Genomic DNA, 23,518 nt, shown 5'->3' with positions numbered 1-23,518 from the left:
AAAAAAAAAAAAAAAAAAAAAAGGAATCAGTTATTAGAAATTCTGGGATGTGAAATTTCAGCACTCTACTATGCAGCTACTCTCTCTCCTCCTTCCACAATTACCATTATAGCATCAAAAGCCTTGCACCTGGCAGGTAGTTCTCCTTTTCCAACCTTAGCCTCTCCACATCCTCACAGTGCATTTAATACACCTGCTAATTAAAAAAAGTAAGGAACAAAAACAAAAATCTTGCTACCATCCACTTGAAATTGTCTATCCTTAAGTATCTTTCAGACTGTGAATAGCTACTTTGGACACAGCCTCCTTCCTTACAGGGCCTAGACTGTATTCAAGACTACTTCAACTCTCAAAAGCATTTTCGACTCTGGTTTCTTTGGTTCTATTTAATAAGCATTGTTATTAGTATAAACTAGGAGTCATCAGTTGCACTCACAGGTCAAATACCACCTAACACTTGTTTTTATGATATAAATCACTTATATCTAGTCATACTTGTATGTGCTGCTTCTAGCTGCCCTTAGGCTAAACTGGCCTTTTATAAAGGTTTGAAAATCCCTGGGAAATCCTACTACAAATTTATAATGAAAATCACCACTCTGTTGTAGACAGAATCGCTAATTTCAACGTGTTCCTTCTTTTCCAACCTTGGTGCTCTCTACAATAATGCAGAACCACTATCCTGTTTTCCACAGGGACAAGAAAGAAGCCATCTCATTTTAGTTTGATTTGATACTCATCTTCCTGCCTTACATAGTGTTTATCTACTTCATCACTGCTTGGTCAGCACAGACTGTGTGCTCTACTGTGTTCTCAGGAAAAGGCACATTTTGTTACTGCCCACTATTCCTACTACCAGCAACCAATATTCACTCTTCCTTTCCCAGATTTTAATACCTCCTTGTCCTAACCAACCACATTATACGCACATCAACAATCTCCATTCAGAAGGGCAAATTACAGAACTCCTAATCCTACCACTTAGTTTTCTAGAGTTCTTCTTTCTGCCTATTACCAGGAACCATGGTCTCAAAGTACAAACTCTTGGTGGTTTCCATACCCACTTACTTCCCCGGTGTGGCAACAACTATCTACTCTTACTGGACCAGTGAAAATATAGGGCAAAATTAATTTAATCACGTTTTCCGGTACAGTCATTCATCTAAGCTTTATGGTTTCTACAATTATTGACCACCCACTCGTGGTCATTCCTCTGCTGTATAAAACCATACTTAGTTTGTTGTTCTCTTTGGAAGGGCATCATATTTGAACACGTTTCATAATCACCTACATAGGGCCTGTAAAAGGCCAGATTGCTGATCCAAGAATTTCTGATTCACTGGTCTGGGTAGACTGGGAACCTCTATATCTAAGACTGGTTCAGAAAAAAAACAAAAACCAAAAAAACCCCCTTTAAAACCAGCGTTCACTGGCTTCCTCTCAGTGTCATTAGGCATTCTCATTGTTCCTGAATGTGGTACTTTCTTGCAGTGTTTTCCTTCTGTTATTTTTCATGTTACGCCTGAGCAATTTATAATATAAATTCAGTTTTGACTATATGCCTACATAATGTGAATTCATAATTTAGTGTCTAGCCTTCACGTTTTAACTGACTTTCAATGCTCTAATGGACTCCCAGCCCCGCAAACGCCAGTGTACAACAAATGTGCAAACCATTACAACTAAGATACCGATCACAGAAGCACACCACTCTTTCTCACTATAGAGTTAAGGAGCTCAACTTCTGTTTATTCACTCAAGCCAGAAACCCAGAAAGCTAAACTCTTCCTTCTCATTTCTCAGTTAATAAACTGTCAAACCTACTCCTTTAAATTATTAAACAAAGCTTTTGTTATCTGACTATGTTAATGACCCCTCATGGGTCTTAGTTTTCTAATTTGTGAAGAGGTCCTCAAAAAACGTTAACATTACTAATGTTCAAAAATACAGGTGATTTGTTTAAAAAGGTACACTGGTGTGCAGGTGATTCATTATGCAGTGTCTTGCTCGTAGTAAGCAGTGTTGTGTGAAAATGCCAATATGGCTCCAAGCATCCTTACCTCTGCTACTAAAACATTGTGCTGCATCTTCTTCCTAGACTTCATTATTCGCACTATAGCAGCTTCTATCTCATGCTTCCTGTCATCATCTACTTTCTGTCTTGTTTCTTTCCTCTCTGGGTCGGATTCACCTTGTTTGGCTGCAACTAAAATAAAAATAAAGGTATGTGTCAGAAGAAATACATTAAAAATTTGGCTTATAAGAAAATGTAATATAATTTACTATTATTCAGAGAAAATCTATCTCAACTAGAGTACACATACAAGTTAACACACAATAAGCAAGCATTCACACTCACCTCAATTATATACCTTTTTTGTCTAATTAGAAGATAGTTTTAAATAGGAAAATAAAGGCAAAAAATAAGTTCTGCTTGGCTAGAAATCATTATTTAGACCAGGATGTCCTCAAACTCAGACATTCATCTGCTTTGGCCTCCTGACTTCTGCTATTAAATTTGTATTCCACACATGCCTGGCTGAAAGTCAATTATTCATAGACCAGAATAATTTCTATCCTGGCAAAATTAACAGTACATAATTTGTACATTGTTCATGGCTTTCAGACCTCAACTCTTTCTTTTCCGTCATGGCTTCAAGTATTATTTCAACAAAAACCTTTCAGATAGATAGTCAAGTATTTGCTCTACCTCATAAGACATCACAGGCGAGGGAAGAGGAGGTGTTGTCAAGATTCCAACAGTTAAAACAATTATAATGCACTACTACAGACTGCTGTAAAAAGAATTCTATAGCAATGAAATACTTTTTTCCAATTCCTTGGATTCTATTACCTAATAAAATTATTTTCATAATTCTCATCATACATTTACTCTGTATTCTAACCTTTGGGAGAGTCTCACTCTGCCCTTCTTATAGTATTCAAAATAACCAGCAAGGGGCAAAATAAAGACCTAATATACAACTATGCCATAATTGATGTAGCAAAAACAAGACCCATCTGTTGTGTTATCAGGCCCTTAAAAGAAGGTAAACATGAAACTTTGAACTCAAACTAGAAAACCTCACAGAGGCAAATGGCTGACTTATGCACAGACATTATGTAGCAGATTTATAATTTATATTATTCTGGTAAACACAAACATTTAGATACTTGTAGGAAAAGTTCCTTGATAAGAATACTGCTTTCTGCAGGGGACATGGCTCAGTGTTAAGAAGCATGTAGCCTAGTGTATGTGAGGTTCTGTATTAAAGCCCTGGTATGTTATCTAATCTCACCTATCCCTCTATCCTATCTAATACAATCAAACCATGTATCTGTTTTTCATTTAAACACACATAAAAAGACACATGGAAAAGAGAAAACTGCATTCAACAGCATTTAGTAAGAAAAAAAAAAGTAAAGCAATTAAAAATAATCTACACAAAGAATTACCCCCTCATGAGGTCAATGAGGGGTATGGGTTTAGATTACTTAGATTAAGAGAAATAAAAGAAATATAGTAAGTAGTAATGTGGATATCTTCAAAGAATCCTAGTTCCAAAAAGAACCTTTGAGACAAAAGAGAATATACAATAGACACAATATGAAATTATTTTTCCTGAGTGTGATACCATATTTAGAATGATGGAGGAAAATATTTTACTTCAAGGAGACATGTGTGCTGAGGTATTGTCTGTGTACTAATATTAACCTTGAAACCAGGAAGCAGGATGCTTTAATTCTAAATATTGGAAAGGAATGATTGGCTTTTTGCCATTTACAAACAGAAAATAAAAACCTAACACAGATTATATATACTGAAGAGTATTTTCAGTATCAGCATAGAAGGCAATACTAAAAAAATGTTCACAATGGTGTTATTTATGCTTTTAAATTAAAGGTAATACCAGTTACAATTCTAAAACCTAGAGAAAGTACCTAAAGATCAATCCTTTAGGTAGCAACCAATTTTAAAAATCTGTAAAACAGCCTTAAAAGACTTCTGACTACCAGTCAGAAACAATCACACCATTACTGCTAAGCAATCTGTAGGGCTGCGTCTCATTTGCATTTGTGTTCCGCATTTTGCTATGCTCAGGTATCCACACACTCTACTTCCCTTCTTAGATGCAAGCACAATCATACCACAGACATTATTTTTGTTAACAATGAAACTATTACTCTTTAAAAGGAAGAAACCCAATAGATGAGGAATATTTTTCTATGTAAAAATACATGATTTTTAAGAGGAAAATTTGAATTCCAGGTACCTGTTTGAATCTTGACTCTGTGTAGTTTGGATGTGAACTGATCATTAACTGTAAATATGTGGCCACTTTCTATCTCCTTTGACTTGGGTTCTTTTGTGAGGACCCGCTGTGTTGGTTTACCACAGGCGAGGGACTGGAGGGCTCTAACAAGTTCTCTTTCAGGGATATCTGTCTCTTGTTGAATTTCCTGAAATTTCATTAGATTTGACACAATTAGATTCCCCCCCAAGATTAAAAGTACATTAATCAGCAAATAAATAGACCAAGCAGTGGCTAGTGAAAGGTAATTCCATTAAAGAATTAATTTACAATAAAAAATCTCCTGAATATTATGACTTGCTACTAAAATCTCATTATTTGAACAAACTATATAAACTGTTAAAGACAAGGGCATTATGCTTCAGAAGTACAATGTGTTCTCTAAAAATGCCATCTGTAGGCACCACCAGGAACTTGACAGCATTCAGGTAATACTGCTACAATAGTCAGTCTCAGGAATATTTACTATATTCCTTCCAAGATCACTTTGTTCAAGCTTTCATTATGAAAACAAACATTAGAACCTGAATTAAACCATATTTACTGCCTCTGGGATCAAAGTAAGATTTGACTACTGAAAATTAACAAACACAAAAATCATAAGACAACTATTCTGAGGTCTAGGCAATTACTAAAATATAATTTTATATTGAGAAAAATAAAAACACTTGGGGAAAGAGTTGTGAGTAATTTTTAACCCACTGTGCTCATGTCAGTAGGATAACTGAGAGTACTGCACACTCACATGACTTACTACTACACATACATCTATGGAAACATGAAGTATGTAAGGTCAAGATTCTGTGAAGTGTTATCTTACACGTACATATCTCTGCTTCAAATAATGTTTATTACTATTGTAGACATTACAAACAATATATGAATTAACAGAAAGCTAAATAGGTCTTATTATTAAACTATAGATAGCTAGTTCTAACATTAGTTACTTATACTGAAAGATTTGAAAATACTATCTTAGGTGGTATCTTTATTTATGCTCACATATCAGCTTCCTAATATATGCATTTACCTAGAATCTATCTTTGTATAAGATGTGATATAAAGGTAGTAAAGTCCCTTGACTGTCCTCCAAAAATATTCAGACTAACCTAAAATGATAAATTTACCATATCTGAAGTATTAAAAGATATAAACCAATTTGTTTCTGGGTTCTTATTTTGTTCAAACAAGTTCTTCATCTATGACTTTTATCATAATACCAGCACTTAGGAGACACAGGCAGGAGGTCATGAATTTAGACACCTGTCTGGGCTATATGATAACTCACCTTGAAGGAATATATTTAAAACAGAAAGTAATTTTATGCTTTGTTATTAAGATTCCCCACCACCAATACAAGACCCATTTCCTTCCAGTAATGTTCTGTTTATAGGCTGGGCAGTAGTGGTGCACACACCTTTAATCCCAGCACTTGGGAGCCAGATGCAGGAGAATCTCTAAGTTTGAGGCCAGCCTGCTTTACAGAGTCAGTTCTAGGACAGCCAGGGTCACACAAGAAACTCTATCTCAAAAAATCAAGAAAGAAAAAAAGAAAAAGGAAAAGAAAAACAAAAGTCTTGTTTAGTCTTGTGCACTTTCTTATTCACATAAATCCTGGGACTGGTTTATCAAGTTCATAAAAAAGAAATGTTTAGTTTTAAATTTCTTTGAACTTATAGGTGACTTAAAAAAATCAACCATATAATATGTAGTTCTCCCATTCTAGAATCTTCCATAATTTTTCCTTTTAAAAGCAAAATTGATATAAATCCTGGTATAAATCCTCTATTTCTTGCTGCAATGACTATATTATGGTTATGATTCTTGATAATTCTTTTCTTCATGTCATAAGCTATGAAAAGCTTGCTTACAGAAAGTGTCATTTTTCCACACCACTATTCTGAGAATGTTTTCTTGTGATTGTCACACACTATCAAGCTCACAATCAAATAATATCCATAAATGTAAATGTTTATTATTTCACATTTATCACTTTCACTTTTTTCTTTTGTTAATAATTCAAGGACCTGCAGAGGAACTGTGGTGGCAAAGCTAGGCATCGCACCAATTCTCAATGGTGCTGTCCTGTTATGATGTTTAGAATTCTCTTTATGACAACTAAGAAAACTTTCACCCTATTTAGATGGCTAAGAGGCCTATATTTCAGCAGTGAATATGAAGACTGACTTTAAGCACCAATTGCTTTTTGCCTCAAATGGTGTGTGGCAACTAAACATCTGTGTAATATCGTACGATTACAATTTAACTGTCTTAACACATTATTCTCATGCAGATCCTTCTCTGTAGTACTACATAGACACATACATCATTTTTCAACATGCATCTGTAACAGAGCTCACATCTTTTTCCTTTTTCAGCTTTGGTAACACAGTTGTTTCATGTAGAGATTTATTTCAAGACTTCAACATCTATTCTGCTGTGTCTAAATTCTTTATACAGTTTCAATTTGTACCTTGTTATATTATGTAATCTTTTATATCTCTTTTAATTATTTTACTAGTTCATAAATATGTAGGGAATTATTAAGACTACACACATCTATTTTTCTATCAATATGTTAAAATATTTCCTTCTAGCTTGTGGCACTACACCGATGACTGCTATCCATTTCAGATCAACTACACCCCTTTCCCACCAAGTTTCTCTGTGTAGCCCTGGCTCTCCTTGAATTCAGAGATCTGCCTGTCTCTGCCTTTCTTGTGCTGTAAAGGCATGTCATCACCACACCCAGCATTGGATATGTTTATTGGCTTTCCATTTCAATTATATTTGACATTAGGGTTCAAATTAGCTTTTATACTTGAGAATCAGAAATTTTTTTTAAAAAGCATACTATAGAGCCTTAATATAAGAATTACTACTCAGTTGCTTTCAAAAACCAAATATTAGTTACTAAAAATAAGGATATAAGCTACTATTCTATGATTCTAGTAACTATTTTAGATTTCAATGAAGTTTATTAAAAAACACATAAGAAAAACCTCATTTAAAAACTTTATTACTATGGATTAAATGTGACACTATAAAATTATCTCTCTTGTAATTCAGTTCTCAAGACAGCTCTTGAGAACTTGGTAGTGCTGTTTTTTAAACATTTTTGTTACATTGTGTATTTACGGGTTTGGTGTGTGTGCGCGCGCGCGTGCACTACAACTCATTTGTAGAAGGTAAATTAGTTCTTAACTTATACCATGTGGGTCCCAAGATCAAATTGAGGGTTGGTGGCAAGCAAATTTATCTGCAAGCACTTTAGCCCTCTGTGACATTTCATCAGCCCAGACTGACTTGGGCGACCAAAAAAGAAAGGGAGGGACAAAATGTGAGTTCCAAGGCTCTATCAACAAAGACAATGAGGCTTCTTCTTAGGGCTCTAGGAATGCTCACATTAGGGCAACTAAGGCACTACGATGTTAAAAATGACCAAAAGATCACAAACAAGGGCCTACATGGAAAGAAACTACAAACTATAGACTTTTACCAACAGCCCAAACAAATCTGCCCACCGTGAAAAACACCTTGGGAGTGTAAAGCCCAGTCAAATAACTGGATTTTCTAAGCTCAACCTGACCATTAAATACAATCTTGCCAAGGACCTTAAGCTAAAAGGGCCTGAAGCCACAGTTACACAAGTGACCTCCAGCTAACACTTAACTCAGAGAAACCAAGAGGTAACATATTAGTGGGTGTTCTAAGGCACATCTATTGGGATTTGTTATGTGGCTAACCACCTTTCTGAACTCAAAGACGTATAGAGTATAAATTTTAAAGCTTCCTTTAAAATTATGAAGTACTTAGCTCTCCTCTAACTTCTGTGAAAGAGGTGGCTAATAGAATTGAAGGGATAGATGTAACACACAGTGTACAGCCCAAGTTAAGTGTCATGTATCTTCTCACAATGCCTTAGTTAGAACCCAAAGGTTTTGAGGCCCATTACACGCATGGAATTCTACCCAGAAAATTCAGTGTGTATGAATTAGATAAATTGGCAATGTTAGATCAATTTTCTTCTACTTAACTTCTACCTAAAACTTGCTTGTTAGCATCAATGGATCCCAAGTTGCTTGAAAAAGAAAAGCTACCTTCAATCATTACAGTTAACACAGCAATTCCATAGTAGTTCTAGAAAATAAATTTGGAATGTTCTTATCCCACCATACTTCTTAGTTCTTTAATAAATTAGAGCTCTCAAAATCAACCTTAGTATTTATCAGGTACAACATACTCTTCATAAAATATTCACGAAAACTCCAATTAAAGAACATCTACTAGAGCTAAGCAGCAGTGGGGTACACCTTTAACCTCAGCACCTAGGAGGCAGGTCTACAGAGCAAGTTCTAGGACAGCAGGAGATAGCCAGAGCTACATAAAAAAGCAACCCTGTCTCAATTATGCCCTGCCAAACAAACAAATAAAAACCTAAACACACATTGGAACTAGGGATATAGTTCAGTTGGCAGAACACTTGTTTAGCATGAAGGATGCCCTTGGTTCGGTCCCTGCACCACATAAAGCTTGATGTGGTAACTCACACCTACAATCCCAGCATATCTAAATTAATTTGAAATTACCATATCTAAATATAAAAACTAAAATTATAAACTACTTCTGAGTGCTAGAAGTAAATCTCTACAAATCTCATGACAGGAAATCATTTGACATCAAATTAATAAACTATATATAATGAGCCAGGCACAGTGGCACATGCCTTCAATCTCAGCAGAGGCAGGTAGATCTCTGAGTTCTTGGCCAGGCTGGTCTACAGAGCGAATTCTAGGAGAACCAGGGGTACATACATGGAGAAACCCTGTCTCAAAAAGCCAAAAAAGAAAAAAAATAAACAAAGCCATTTTAACTGAACTTTAAATATTAGTAAGTTCTCTTCTTCAGAAAAAGCAAGCAATAGACTGAAAAAATATTTGTGGCATAAACATATGTGGTTTTAATGACAACGATCCCACAGCTCTTCTGTTTAAATACTTTCGTTCTCAGTTGATGGAACTGTTTGGAAAGGATTAGGAAGTATGGTATTGTGGGAGGAGGGCTTTCCCTAGGGGATGTATCTTTGAGGTTTCAAGAAACTAGTGCTTTCTGTCTACTTGTAGATCTGGAGTTCAGCTATTCCTGACACAACACCTTTGCTCTCCTTTTATTGACTCTTAATTTGCTGAAACTCTAAGTCCAATTTAATGTTTTCTTTTACAAGTTTCCTTGGTCACGGTGTTTTTGCCACAGAAATAGAAAAGTTAATACAATGGGACAGAGCATTTGTATCTGCAAGTGTGCGTGTGTAGATTATACCTATGTAGCTTACAAACACATAAAATATGTGCAACATAATTAAAAAAAAATTAAGACCATGATACAACTAAACATAAACTAAACTGACTAAAACTACGGACTGCAAAATATATGGAACAGTTTAGGACAGTTGCTTAAAATTTAAACACTCTCAGAAGACAACCTTAGATGTAGTTTCTGAGGAGGCAGTCACCTTCCTCTCTTCACCTCCCTCTCAAAGGTCTCTCACAAGCCTGGGGTCCATCTCCCCAGTTCTGGAATTATATGTAAGTAACACCATGCTTGGCTTTTTTTTTTTTTAAACATGGTACTGGTTCAGGTGATGAAACGTAGACAACTCACAACAAGTGAAGTGATTAAAAAAAATGTAGCAAATACACAGGCAGTAAAAAGAACTAACTACTGCTACTATATAACAGAGATGAATTTAAAAACAATGAACCATGAAACCTCAACACAAACAACACATATATTATATTTACATAGAGTTCTATAAAAGGCAAAACAACCCACAGAAATAAAATATTAGTCATTAGTTATTTGGCACCAAGAGTGGTTGGAGGGAATTGGCTGTAATAGATACAGAGAAATATAGGAGGGTAGTACTAGTGACTGTGATAATGGATACAATACCTACTTTTCAAACTTAGCAAGCTATGTATGTATTCATATAATATAAAAACTATATCTAAATACTGTCAATTTAAAATAACAAAAACAAAACACGCCCCAGTAATAAATGATGATCACAAAGTTTAATGGATGAATTTTACGCAGTCTCTCCTAATTGGATTCAAAAAGTGTCTCTTAAGTTAACTCCACTTAGAAAGGCTCAAGTAACAATAGTTAGAAACAATACGACTGGTCAAAACGTTTATTACTATAAGCCATACCTCAAATGTGTATTTCTCTCTATTATTAAACAGCATTAATATGGTCATCTGGAAAGTGGAGACTTGCAGTATGTGCTTCCGAGTATTAGAACCAGTTACTTGTGCACCACCAACACCAACTTCAGATCCATCTTCCTGTTGTATTTTTTTCAAAAAACAAAAAAGACATTATCTCCTACCAACTTTAATCCTAATTTCAGAAATAAATTCCATATTCTCCTCCCATCCAATAAATATTGAAACCCATTTCTATATAATAGAAAGCCTGCTTAACACTCATGTACATGTACTGTGTGTGCGTACACGTACACATACACACACACACCCCTTTAGTAAGGGACTGTCCCCATTTTCCAGTAAGTGAACACTTGAATGTAGTCAAGAAGTTTTTATATACAGTGCCAAATATTTTTTCAATTAAAGAAACTATAAAGTTCTGCATCTGTTAATTACATATAAAAACAACAATATTTAAACATGCATTTAACAAAACTAAAAATGCTTTGGTGTCATACTGACTTATTACATGAACAAGTCTAGGTTACAATCTAGATTAAAAATTTTTGCTGCCGCCGGGCGGTGGTGGCGCACGCCTTTAATCCCAGCACTTGGGAGGCAGAGGCAGGCGGATATCTGTGAGTTTGAGACCAGCCTGGTCTACAAGAGCTAGTTCCAGGACAGGCTCCAAAACCACAGAGAAACCCTGTCTCAAAAAACAAAAAAAAAAAAAAATTTTTTGCTGCCTAAGTTGATTAATTTTCAACTTTAAGGCTTGATTCAAACCAAGTAGTAAGAATAAATTATCAGTCTAAACCTCAAAATTTTTAAAGATTACTTTTTAAAAGGAAACAAATTACTTGTACTTCACTTTAAAAATGACTCTACAAATATTTGCATGTCTTATAATTATCAATGCCAATCTCCTGGTATTGATTTACAGGAAGAACTAAAAGAATTTTCAAAAGGGGTACTTTGCTTTGTATGCTGTATGCTCTTAAAAATCAACTTACATATTGTGGCCACAGAATCTCTGTCTTAATCTTATCAATAAAAACTGCAATTTTCCTATTATTTTATTCTTTAAATTAAGAAGACATAATCTTCACATTTTCAAATGTACTCAGCAAACAAAAGAATACACATAATAAACAGAAACAGAGATTTTAAGTTTTCCAACTTACGAGATGGAAGTGACAGCTATCCTCACGTCAACCTAAATCACACAGAAGCTCTGTCCACAATTTTTTAAGTTACTCTGCATACTGCAAGAGTCAACATTTACCTTTTTAACTGGACCATAAAAGGTTGCATTGAGATCTGCAGAACCCATGTGATGCTGGAGTGTGAGCTGTCGACCACTGTGTTTGGCTAAGTAGAACCTATAGCAAAGCAAACTAAGTTTTAAAAAATTATACAATTTACACAGTTGAAATTACAAACTGTGAGACAACAACCCTTTGCAAACATATAGATAAGAGACATTAAAAGATGTAGGAGGCCTTTAGGTTCTGTTCCTGCTTTTTACCAGAAGAGGAAAGTGAAGGCGGAGTATAGGCTGTTGATGTAAGTTAAGTAAGATCAACGCAACTTAATTAGGTACCAACACACTCAATCATTCCTCTTGCACACTTTGACCAAGCCAGCTGTTCAGAGGACTGTCTCCACAGTCTATCCTAAGCCAGTGACCAACACTAACAGTGCAAAACATAACATTTAACATATACTGATGCCAAAGGAACACTCTTGTGAAGTTTTTTAAGCTGTTCTTACACGCTAAAAGATACTAATATAAATTATTCTGAATATGAGGTTTAAAGTAAAATATATTTACCACTGATAAGAAATATGACTAATGTGAAAACAAAATTCAAATTTGGTTATTTAGAGTCTTTTTAGGTGTTACCTTCTAAATATCTCAAAAGCATGTCGTGGTGCTGGTGGGATGTTGCACTTTGGTGTGGCTGACTGAGTGGGCCAATATCCCGTTGTGAGAACCCGGACTGTGAGATCAACGCCACCTAAAGATACCTGTACAAATAGAAAGAGATGAACTACAACAGACTAGATTCATTACCTACCCACCCATACAGTCTCTATTGTAATCAGCAAAGTAGTTGCAAAGTAGATATCTTCATGTCTAGAATCTAATAAAGAAAAGAGATCTTAATAATTGGATATATTTAGTTTTCCAAGTAATTATAATTATTGCCTAAGCTGTTAACTTAAAATAATGACAGGATAATTCTTAGATGTGAGTAAAATTATTTTAGACCGAACTTTATCTTTCATCTATGCTTTGAACATTTTTACCTCATTAGATAACTAACATTATCCAGTGTTATGTATCTGTTTTCAATAAACATCTATCTATATGATAGATGACAACTTCAATGAAATACATACTAGCATTACTCTCACCGTTAGGCTTTCTGCCCTCTTAAAAAGAAACAGGAAAAAAATAAACAAACACTTGTAATTCCCTAAATACTACAAGTAATCACATGTATTCTATTTTTATTTTAGAGCAAAATATTTGTTGTATGACTCCTGGAAGTAAATAAAAGGACCACTGTGTTGAACAGATTTCAACAAGCCCAAACCCTCAGAAGAGTTGTATTCAGCTTGAAGATCCACAACATTCTAATAGAATTCAAAGACTTCAGGACGCTCACAGTTGCTTTGCTGACTCTGATGCTGTCCATCAACTGCTACCAACACAGGGAAAAGCTTAGGAGATTTAAAGTTTAAGGTCTGCAGCATAAACAATTACATTTAAGATTTTCCTAAGTTAATAGTTTTAATTATGTTTATATGTGTGTCTGTGTGAGTTTGTGCACATGAGTGCAGTTGTCCTCATGATACAGGAGGGTGTCAGAGCCCTTGGAGGTAGAGTTACACGCAGTTAGTTGTAAGGTGCCTAACAGGCTGGGACCCAATAAAGCTCTTAATCTCTGTGTTATTTGTCCAGCCCCAATATTATTTTTAATTGTATGTCTAGAGTAGCTTCAAAGTATATGGACTATATATAGACTTTCTATATATAAAAGATTCAACATTTGAGAAATTAATGCAGTCTCTTACCCCTGTTGCCTGTAGATGTTGCCTGAACTCATCCATAGTTGTGTTTGAGATGCTCATATCCCTAAACATTCCTTCCAGTTTTGATGTGAATTGACACCCACACTCAGTCTATGGAGAAAGAACACAAATACATACAAATAAATAGCGGACTTTCCTAAGAAAAGGTATAGAAACAAAGACTTTCATATTATTGCCATCCCTGATTATCTCCTCTGAAAGTCTTCCCACTTTATGTGTATGGCCTTTAAACTTTAAGGTGTTTAAGAATAACTTTAGGATTTAGGTTTAACTATCTTTACCAGGCTCTTTCAGAAATTCGAATATACTCCATGGAAAGTGGGGCCTGAACTCTGACATTTTCTACAAACATCTCAAATGATTCTGGTACAGGTTAGTTCAGAAACTGCTCTATGCAACAGAACTTGAGAACTTTGATTTTCTGTATTTTTAACAAGTGAAAGCAAAGCACACTCTGCCCCCACCCCACATTCAAAACCAAACAATTTCTAACTATATGTTGATGTTGCTGTGTTCAACCAACCACACAATTAACATTAGCTAGGCATACTACATTCATTTTAAAATAAAGCTTACCTTTAATTTAGAAATCATATTTTTTTCAGAATCATCAGAAACACTTTTATTCGTAAGCAGTCTCCTTGCCAGGTGCTGTTTATAATAACGCTCAAATACATCCTTTTCTTGCATAAACCTAAAAAGGACCATAGCCTTATCCAATATCGTTTCTACTTCTTGTTCTGTTAGCTGCAAAAGTAATCAAAAGACAATCTAGTTTAAAAACTACCATAGTTAAGGGAAAGGACATAATTTGAGAATGTGCTCTACTTCATTCATTTCTATACTCTCTAATGTATTTAAAGAGTAGAGACTACTCAGATGGGACATTAATTATTACAGGGCTGGACTAAGAACAGATGAAATTTTATTAACAAAGGATACATTAAAACTTTTTGCAGAAATTTACATGGCCATAAGAGATTTTTTAAGACTTCACTAAAAACCTCAAAATTGGTAGACATCTGGGTAAATGTTTGTTAAATCCTTAAAAGGGGCCTTTTTGCTTTATCTCTTAAATAAAGGAAAGAAAATAAGTAGTGGGTTGTATTATGCTTGTGTTTTTGGAAAAGAGAGAATAGAATGGATGTGAATTCTTTGCAGACGGTAGGTTTGTTTTCTAACTTAGCAGTAGCCTCCCTTAATCTTCAGCCATTTGCTGCCTTTTTCCTTTGTCTCAGAATTTCTTAGATGAGTTTTAAAATAGCTTAATTTGATTTTTTATGGTTCCCAAGGTCCCAGAGATGAAACCTAAAATTATGCTTCAGTATGTGGAACTTTCAAAATATTTCAGAGAACTGGTCTTCCAAGTACGGCTTCAAATTCCTCAAAAACTAAGCCCTACTTGATATCCTACACCCAGAACCAGATAAAAGCAACAATCTACAACTGCTGTCAAGTTTTCCAGTTTTGTCATCCCTTGCGCAACTAGTTTCTTAGCTACAAAGGCAATCATTTTAAAATTATTGTGGTATTTGTGCTTTTATTTTTAGGGCAATTTTTAACAAGAAAAACTATATAAGAAATGTGTATGTGAAATGGTAAGCAACCTTTGGCATGTCTAAGACTTTAAACAGAATTGTTTGTCTAGAAGACCATAGCATATAAGCACAGTAAAGACCCGTGCTTCATTTTTATCTGTAAAACTTAATTTTATTTCTGAACTTTAGATCAGGAAGTAAAACCTGCATTTTCCAATATATTACTACTTACCCCTTTGACTCCCTTTTTCAGCTTATCATCAATAAATAATGAGAGGTATTCAGGAGACCTGGAGTTGAGGTTTAGGAAATACTCGAAGTCCCCAGCAATAGTCTGTTTAAAGAGCCGGTCATTATTGAAGGATTCTTGGAGGAAGCGATCAAACCTACTCTTCAGATCCAATAAGCCCTTACAAATAAAAACAAATTTATGAAATATTATAAAAATGTTCTAAGTAAAATACTTGTAAGTAAAATAACTTTGTTGGTAATTATGAGTTTAATGTTAATTTTATAGACTATTATTATTTTCCAGTTAGTTTCTAAGTTCTAATGTTAGTGATGGTAAGCATTCACCTTTCACATACGTGTAATATATCAAAATCAAACAGGGTTCAAAGATGGCTCAGCGGGTATATGTACTTGTTGGACAAAGAGGATAGGAGAGAAACGACTCTGTCCTCTGACTTCTACACGGCACACACATGTATATGCATCTCCTGACCCCTCCACACAAAAATAAATGAAATAAACATTTTACAACCAAAACAAACAAAAAAAAAACTGCTACTGTTTCTCTTCACCCTCTTATCTGAACCAAATGGGGTAGCCAAAGAGTATTAGTTTTAAAAAAACACTGATTATTCATATTAAAACAACTTAGAGTACAATTTAGTCAAAGTACTGTTTAAAAACATTTTGAGATTTAAGCATTTAAAACACAACTTGTTATTGCTGGGTCTTGAGAAAGATCGATTCCTAATTTTCTGAGAAACGGCTATACTGATTTCCAAAGTGGCTGTACAAGTTTGCACTCACACCAGCAATGAAGGAGTATTACTCTTACTCTGCATCCTCTCCAACATAAGCTATCATTGGTGTTTTTGATCTTGGCCATTCTGACCAGTGTAAGATAGTTATCTCAGAGTAGTTTTGATTTGCATTTCCCTGATGACTAAGGATGGTGAGCAATTCTTTAAAGTCCATTTGCTCAACTATATTCATAGCAGCATTATTTGTCATAGCCAGAACTTGGAAACAACCTAGATGCCCCTCAACCAAAGAATGGATAAGGAAAATGTGGTACATTTACACAATAGAGTACTACTTAGCAGTAAAAAATAATGACATCTTGAAATTTGCAGGCAAATGGACAGAACTAGGAAAAAAAAAATCATACTGAGTGAGGTAACCCAGACCCAGAAAGACAAATATAATATGTACTCACTCATAAGCAGATATTAGACATAAAGCAAAGGATAACCAGCCTACAGTCCACAACCCCAGAGAACCTAGACAACAAAAAGGACCCTAAGAGAGACATACATGGATCCATTTAGGAAGGAGAAAAAGACAAGATCTCCTGAGTAAATTGGGGAGGGGGGGGAAGGGGAAGGGTGGAAGGGAAGAGGGGAGGAAGGAAAGAACGGGAGTGGGGAAAATGTGTACCTTAATAAAAACAGTAAAAAAAGAAATAGAAAAAAATAGAACGTCTTTTCTTGTATTTCAACACTAACACACAAAAATAGTATACTTTTTGTTATTCAGATTAAACAAATCTTGACTAGGTTACTAAAAATCAACAAAAAACAGTAGCTGAGTCCAGTTCCCGTACATATGTAATGAACACCTTGAAATATTTTAAAATACTTAGCTCGGATATATAATACATACACTTAGCAAAAGTGATCCATAAAGTACTTGCTAAATGTTTATCATGAATGCAAAACTTTTATCTACCTGGATATAGTCAACAGGATTCTTCCCTTCGCCTTCCTCGGAAACAAGGGCTTTTCCTTGTTCCCTCAAGTAAGAACTCATACACTCACACATTGTCTTCAAACCATTTGGCACACGACTAAATAATTTGTACATGCAAGCAAGATCTAGAATTAGAAAATAAACAGACTAGTTACATTAAAGATTAAGGTAAAAATGTGGATCTGTTCAAGAAAGTTTACTTATCAATTATTATCATTTGCTGCCCACACGAAAATAAAAGGTGCTGGTTAGTTGAAAGCTACAATTTTGTGAGCTACAGTGCTTGACTAGATGTGATGAAAGCACCAATAAAAGTATCTTGGCATATTTTCACTTATACAGAAGGAACTCAAACAGCATAAACTATGCCACCAAAGTGACAGATATTTGAACCTGTACACAATTCATTCTGTTACTCTATTGTAGAAACAACAGATGCTGCAAATGTCTGCTAAAAGCTGTAACTAGAAGTCACTAGGAAGAAATCTAAAACCAATTAATATCTTACATCTGAACTGACAACCATTACAATGTTATTAAAATAAGACTTAAAAGTACACAGTATCTCGTAGTAAATTTTGCATAAAACTTAAAATCTAAATACTCATTTTTTAAAAATATTCTTACTCTGAGTAATTCTGGGCAATTACTAGTTATTTCCCAATGACACTGTCTATATTTCTATTTTAAATACTGGGTATACCACACTGCACTGCTTAATTTTAGACTTTGGTCTTCACCCACTTTTTTTTTTATAGCATTTTCAGCACCACCAAATGCAGATCTTAAATAAGTTTCTTCCATATGCCCTGTGTTGCTCCAAAGAGCCGCTTATAGGGAAACTGTAATGTCAGAAATTTATGATAATAGAAAAAATATTTACTGTCAGAAACTTTCTGAAATTGTGTCAGAATGGCAATTTTTAGGTCACTGCTGGTCTACCATCTTCTATTCAGCACTAGACAATACATATTGTAGGCTAATAGGTCATAAGATATTTGACACAAAATCAGTTTTGTCATCACAGTAAGCAAGCATTCACAGAGAAAAGCATGAATGATTGTTCAAATAAAGTTTCATGAATATTGAAAATTTATATAATCCTAGCATATTATTATTCTCATTCTGCTATGTCTTTATTTTTAAAAACCCGTTAAGAGGTCAGATTTGGGGACTGGAGAGATGGCTCAGTGGTTAAGAGCACTGCCTGCTCTTCCAAAGGTCCTGAGTTCAATTCCCAGCAACCACATGGTGGCTCACAACCACCTGTAATGAGGTCTGGTGCCCTCTTATAGCCTGCAGGCAGACACAGACAGAATATTGTATACAGAATAGATATTTTGCCGGGCGGTGGTGGCGCACGCCTTTAATCCCAGCACTTGGGAGGCAGAGGCAGGTGGATTTCTGTGAGTTTGAGACCAGCCTGGTCTACAAGAGCTAGTTCCGGGACAGGCTCCAAAACCACAGAGAAACCCTGTCTCTAAAAACCAAAAAAAAAAAAGAGGTCAGATTTGACAGACAAACCATAATTGCCTACCTTGGGCCTTATTTATAAACCAATTAGTACCTAAAATTAAAGTTGGTGTCTCTTACTTAGGTCACTAATATTTGACTCACTGACTTAATCTCAGCTTATATTAACACATGTTCTTATTTGTAATACATTCCCAGGGTAACCTATATATGGCAAATTATGTGTTTGTTTAATAGATTATAACCAAAATTTTCCATATTAAAGTCATTATAACGTACAATAATAATTTACAAACTACACCAAGCTCTGCATGCCAAATACCTGTAGCAAACTCTTTCTAAAGTCTATTTTGTTCCTATGTTTTAAACTTTACTTATTTGTACATTTAAGCAGTATATTAATCAATATAATTTTACTACACTGCTTGATTCAGTGTAATTAAATATATGGGATATTAGACAATGTGAACAAGTAATCGAAAGTTTGACATTCAAAAATTATGTGTCATTTCTCTATACTTAATTAAAAATAAGTCAAGTATACAATACCATTTGAATTTTCATACTGCTGTATGTATCTAATCATTAATGTTCATTTATTTTCCACTCACAGTAAGCGAACTATTCTTTCACTCTGATTTATGAGAATAATGAAATTGTGTCTGACAACAACTGCTGACGAGCAAGGCCCACCACAATTAACACATTCTTTGATTAAGCTTCTAGTGGTAGGGCAGGGAAGTTATTAAAGACAAATTTAAAATCACAGGTTAGCTACCTGCTAACAACACTAAGAACTAAACAGAGCAAAACCAAAACAGCTATTCTACTACTTAGAGTGCTTGCCAGAATGGGTATACCTACCACATTCACAACACATGTCTCCATGAAGCTTAAAGAAATACTGTCATTCAAGCATGTCCAGAAATTTCAAACACTTCCCAGGCCATAAACTCACTTTCCATAAACGTAGCTTATACAAACAGCCAGGCTCTTTTCTTGGGTTTCATTGTCAGTGGTTACCTTTTCAAAGTAGCAGCACATAGCCTAAAATACCTGTTGTCTATTTCTTTGCAAGATGCTTGTTAGGAGCCTTGCAGACAGCTCAGGGGTTAAAACACCTGCTGCCCAAGCTGATGACCTGAATTCAATTTCCAGGGCTCACATGATGACATGATGGAAGGAGGACCAACTTCCACAAGTTGTTCTCTCGACTTCCGCACATGTATATATACACACAACAAATAAATTCAGTAGAACTGTTTTTGAAAAAATGTTATCATCTGACTTAGACAAGTATCCAAGAGTGTTGTATTTTAGAATCTAGACATGGCAAATAAACTAGACAACTTGTTTTCTCAAAAAAGATTTATGAGAAAAAAAATAAAGCACCCTTGTTAATAAAAACAACTTTGTATATGGGTTTTTCTTTTAATCTACCACATATTTAAAACTATAAATGAAAACATAAGCCAAGGATTGCATTAGAGATTAAGAGGATAAATCCTCTTTTCCTGCTAGTATTTCTCTAACTTCACCCCTTCTAGGTCTTATTTTTTGATAATTGTTTTTAAAAAGCAAAACAATATACTTTTCCCATTCCTTATCTAGTTCATACAAACAGGCAGTATGACTCCTTTTACTAATAGTAAGCAGCTAAAATGCAGTGATTTTTTTTTTTAATTACAGAAGCAGGAAAACATTGACGGCTATTAAAAAAAATCTCCACTCTCATGTAAAATGTAAGCTTCAAACCAAAGCACTAGAACCAAGAACTTCTTATACAACACCAATCATTTTCATAACCTTTCAAGGCAAATACAGCAAACTAAAATTAACAATATGACTGCTATAGTTAATGTATTATCTCAGAAAATGCTAACATTTTTTACTTGCCTACTAGGGTTTTCTAAATATTCTAATGCAGAACCACAAGGACACACAAACACAGATGAAGGCAGGCAGACGGACAAAAACAGACACAACCACCTTGTATGAACGTCTGCGAGACTAGAAAGCACTCACACTAACTGGCATTTAGGAAAATACATATATGAAGGAGGAAGCCACTGGCCTCTAGTTAAATATTAAACTTCTTAATCTTTTGTACTAGAGAAAAGAAATGAGGAAACAAACTGTAAAAAGCATGGGAAAATGCCACCAAATTCAAGAAATATATTAACATTTTCATGTATAACACAATGTAAAGCTCTGTCATTAACCCCACCCTAGTGCCAACTGGGGCAAATTATTACTATAAAACATAGCTTTTTGAAAACTGACATTCGTAAGTTAGAATTAAAAGACTGATGGGAAAGAATAAAGATTTATTTTAACTGATGACACTTACCTTCTGTCTTTCCGTTTTTCAACATATGTACTAGCCCAGAATTCTCCATTTCTACAATAGTCTTCATGTGCTTGGAAATGAGTTCCCTCTCAACCACCTTGACAATGGGCTCTTCGGTAGATTTGTCAAGACAGTGCATCACCCGCTCTATTTCCTCATTAATTCTAGCTTCTACTTTCTTTATATACACCGAAGCACTATTTTCTGCTAAAAATTTCTGGCTTTCCATCTGCAATTAAGAATTTTAAAAAGCATAACAGAAAAAAGTTGTTTTTATTCAAACAGGGTCTCTATAGTATTTACAGTAGAACATATCAAGTAGTGTAACAGTTGAAGACATTTCATTCAGTTTCTTACTAAATTAGGCTTTAAAGCATTTATTTACATAAAACTAAATTAACACATTATCTGTAAACGTTGTTTTAAAGATCTGCTCATGTACTCGATACAAATTGAAGCATCTGACCCAAGTCAGCAGCTGGACTTCTTCCATTATTACTGTAAGCTGTAACTACAAATATTTGTGTCATAGGCTTTGCTAACACACCACTGTAACTGAAGTTCTCCTGCCACCCCACTCCCAAGCTTAAAGCACATATATATGCAACTTGAAGAAAAGAACATTTAAATAACTATTAATTCTGTCTATCAAACACTAATCTTACTGATTTCAGTCAGTAGTGTCATCCCAAGATTTTAATATACCTGATAGTAACATTAACTGATATATCTAAGAATTACATATTAAGACATGCTGATACATGCAATACAAAAAATTTGTAACATTCTCTACCTAGCAAAAATAGTTTTAGTCTTTAATATCAAGTTCCTAAGAACAGACTTTAATATTAGCAAAAATCTTGGTTGGACCATCTCCAATCATAATAAACAGTGCACGTGTGCTTTTAAGCAAACTTGTAATAGACACATATGCATGGCACTTCAGTATATTTTGGAGATGAGTTTTGGTTTTTGTATTCTTTAAAATTTATTTCTTTACCATGTATATAGTGTTCTGCCTACATGTATACCTGCAGGCCAGAAGAGGGCACCAGATTTTGCTACAGATGGCTGTGAGGCACCATGTGGTTGCTGGGAATTGAACTCTGGACCTCTGAAAGAGTAAGTAGCCAGTGCTCTTAACCTGAGTCATCTCTCAAGCCCTTACACTTAGGGGTTTTTTTAGCCATACAATTTTAAAGTGGAAATTTTTTTTATTATTATTAATAAGCAGTTCACTGATGCATAGAAACATGAAGTAGGGGTTCTAAAAAGGTTTTTAGTTCTGTTTTTTTATTTGTATCATCCCCCGCAATGGGTTCTAGCTGAAACAAGTCAAAATGTTCAGACTAATTAACTTCATTGAACAATGTTATGATCATCATAGGAGTTCTAGCTATTGATTACCTGAAAAAATTCTGCAGACATTTCCAAAAAAGGAGCTTCAAAATCTTCCTCATAGACTGATCTTCCTTCAAGACCTAAAATCATTAACATCTGGCAAGCATTTCTTATTGCTCCTCTGTCAAAAGAAATTTAATTAATTGATAATCAAATATATTAAAGAAATGTAAAATATATAAAAGTTGAGAAATACCTTTATAACATTTAGTTTTTATCAAAGAAAACAGTTTTCCAGAGAAAACTCATTTATTAAGAATAGATATGGAGCCAGGTGGTTGTGGTGCACACCTTTAATCCCAGCACTCAGGAGGCAGAGGCAGAGGCAGGCGGATCTCTGTGAGTTCGAGGCCAGGCTGGTCTACATACAGAGTGAGTTCCAGGACAGGCTCCAAAGCTACAGAGAAACCCTGTCTCAAAAAAATAAGCAACAACAACAACAACAACACACACACACACAGACAAAAAACCACAAAAAACAAAAAAAGGAGAATAGATTTGGAATAATTTTAGTCAAATTCTTGATTATGAAGCTCTTTATCAAATTATTCTTGTCTCACAAAAATTTTTAAGAAAATATGCTTAAGAAAAAAAATTCTATTTACTTAAAAAAAAACAGGGGTAGTTTAATGGGATACAACTGGAAATAAAAAGGTAAACAGGTTAAGTTAGTAAGCCAGACAGCAGGACAACCTACAAATAAAATCATGACGACATTTTTTTAATAAATTGCTTTAGGGCAATCCTGATTAAACACCAAGTTCAATCAGTAAGAACTTTACTAGCTCACTCCTCTGAAACCAAAGAGAAGGAATCCCACTTGTTTTAAACTCCAGCAGCACCATCACAAAAATGGTACTGTAATGGCGAGAAACGTGATAGTGGAAGACATGGAAATGGTTCTGGGATGTTTTAGGCTACACGCAGTATTTTTCTTTAAAAGAAAAAAAGAGTCAAAAGCCTACCAAGGCACAATGCATGTGCCTACAGTTTAGGCTTCCGGGGAGACTGGAGAGGAAACACCTGTGTTGAAAAGGTCAGTACTGGTCTGTGTCCACAATAAGACCATACTACTGAGGGGGAGGCTACAGATGCAGCATTGGCATGAGTGAGGTCCTAGGTTCAATTCCCAGGAATGCAAAGAAAACGAAG

General features: G+C 34.9%; 1 protein-coding gene across 3 annotated transcripts in view; it reads right to left on the bottom strand.

Moving 5' to 3' along the window:
• Nucleotides 1-23,518, bottom strand: part of Cul3 (cullin 3) — a 92,575-nt gene that overhangs the window by 8,241 nt on the left and 60,816 nt on the right. For all 3 annotated transcript variants that reach the window (XM_026786153.1, XM_005361534.3, XM_013351703.2), the window contains 11 exons: nucleotides 22,373-22,487; nucleotides 20,966-21,194; nucleotides 17,122-17,267; nucleotides 15,395-15,571; nucleotides 14,201-14,371; nucleotides 13,607-13,714; nucleotides 12,429-12,553; nucleotides 11,808-11,904; nucleotides 10,526-10,660; nucleotides 4,275-4,461; nucleotides 2,061-2,206 (listed from right to left, as the gene is read on the bottom strand). In XM_026786153.1, the coding sequence (XP_026641954.1) occupies nucleotides 2,061-2,206; nucleotides 4,275-4,461; nucleotides 10,526-10,660; nucleotides 11,808-11,904; nucleotides 12,429-12,553; nucleotides 13,607-13,714; nucleotides 14,201-14,371; nucleotides 15,395-15,571; nucleotides 17,122-17,267; nucleotides 20,966-21,194; nucleotides 22,373-22,487 (1,636 nt within the window). The remainder of the gene's footprint in view (nucleotides 1-2,060; nucleotides 2,207-4,274; nucleotides 4,462-10,525; nucleotides 10,661-11,807; nucleotides 11,905-12,428; nucleotides 12,554-13,606; nucleotides 13,715-14,200; nucleotides 14,372-15,394; nucleotides 15,572-17,121; nucleotides 17,268-20,965; nucleotides 21,195-22,372; nucleotides 22,488-23,518) is intronic.

The sequence above is a fragment of the Microtus ochrogaster genome, linkage group LG4 (genome assembly GCF_000317375.1).
Source record: "Microtus ochrogaster isolate Prairie Vole_2 linkage group LG4, MicOch1.0, whole genome shotgun sequence".
Classification (NCBI taxonomy): Eukaryota; Metazoa; Chordata; class Mammalia; order Rodentia; family Cricetidae; genus Microtus; species Microtus ochrogaster.
Note: the sequence above shows the minus strand (reverse complement) of the source record. Positions and strands in the feature narration are given on the sequence as shown.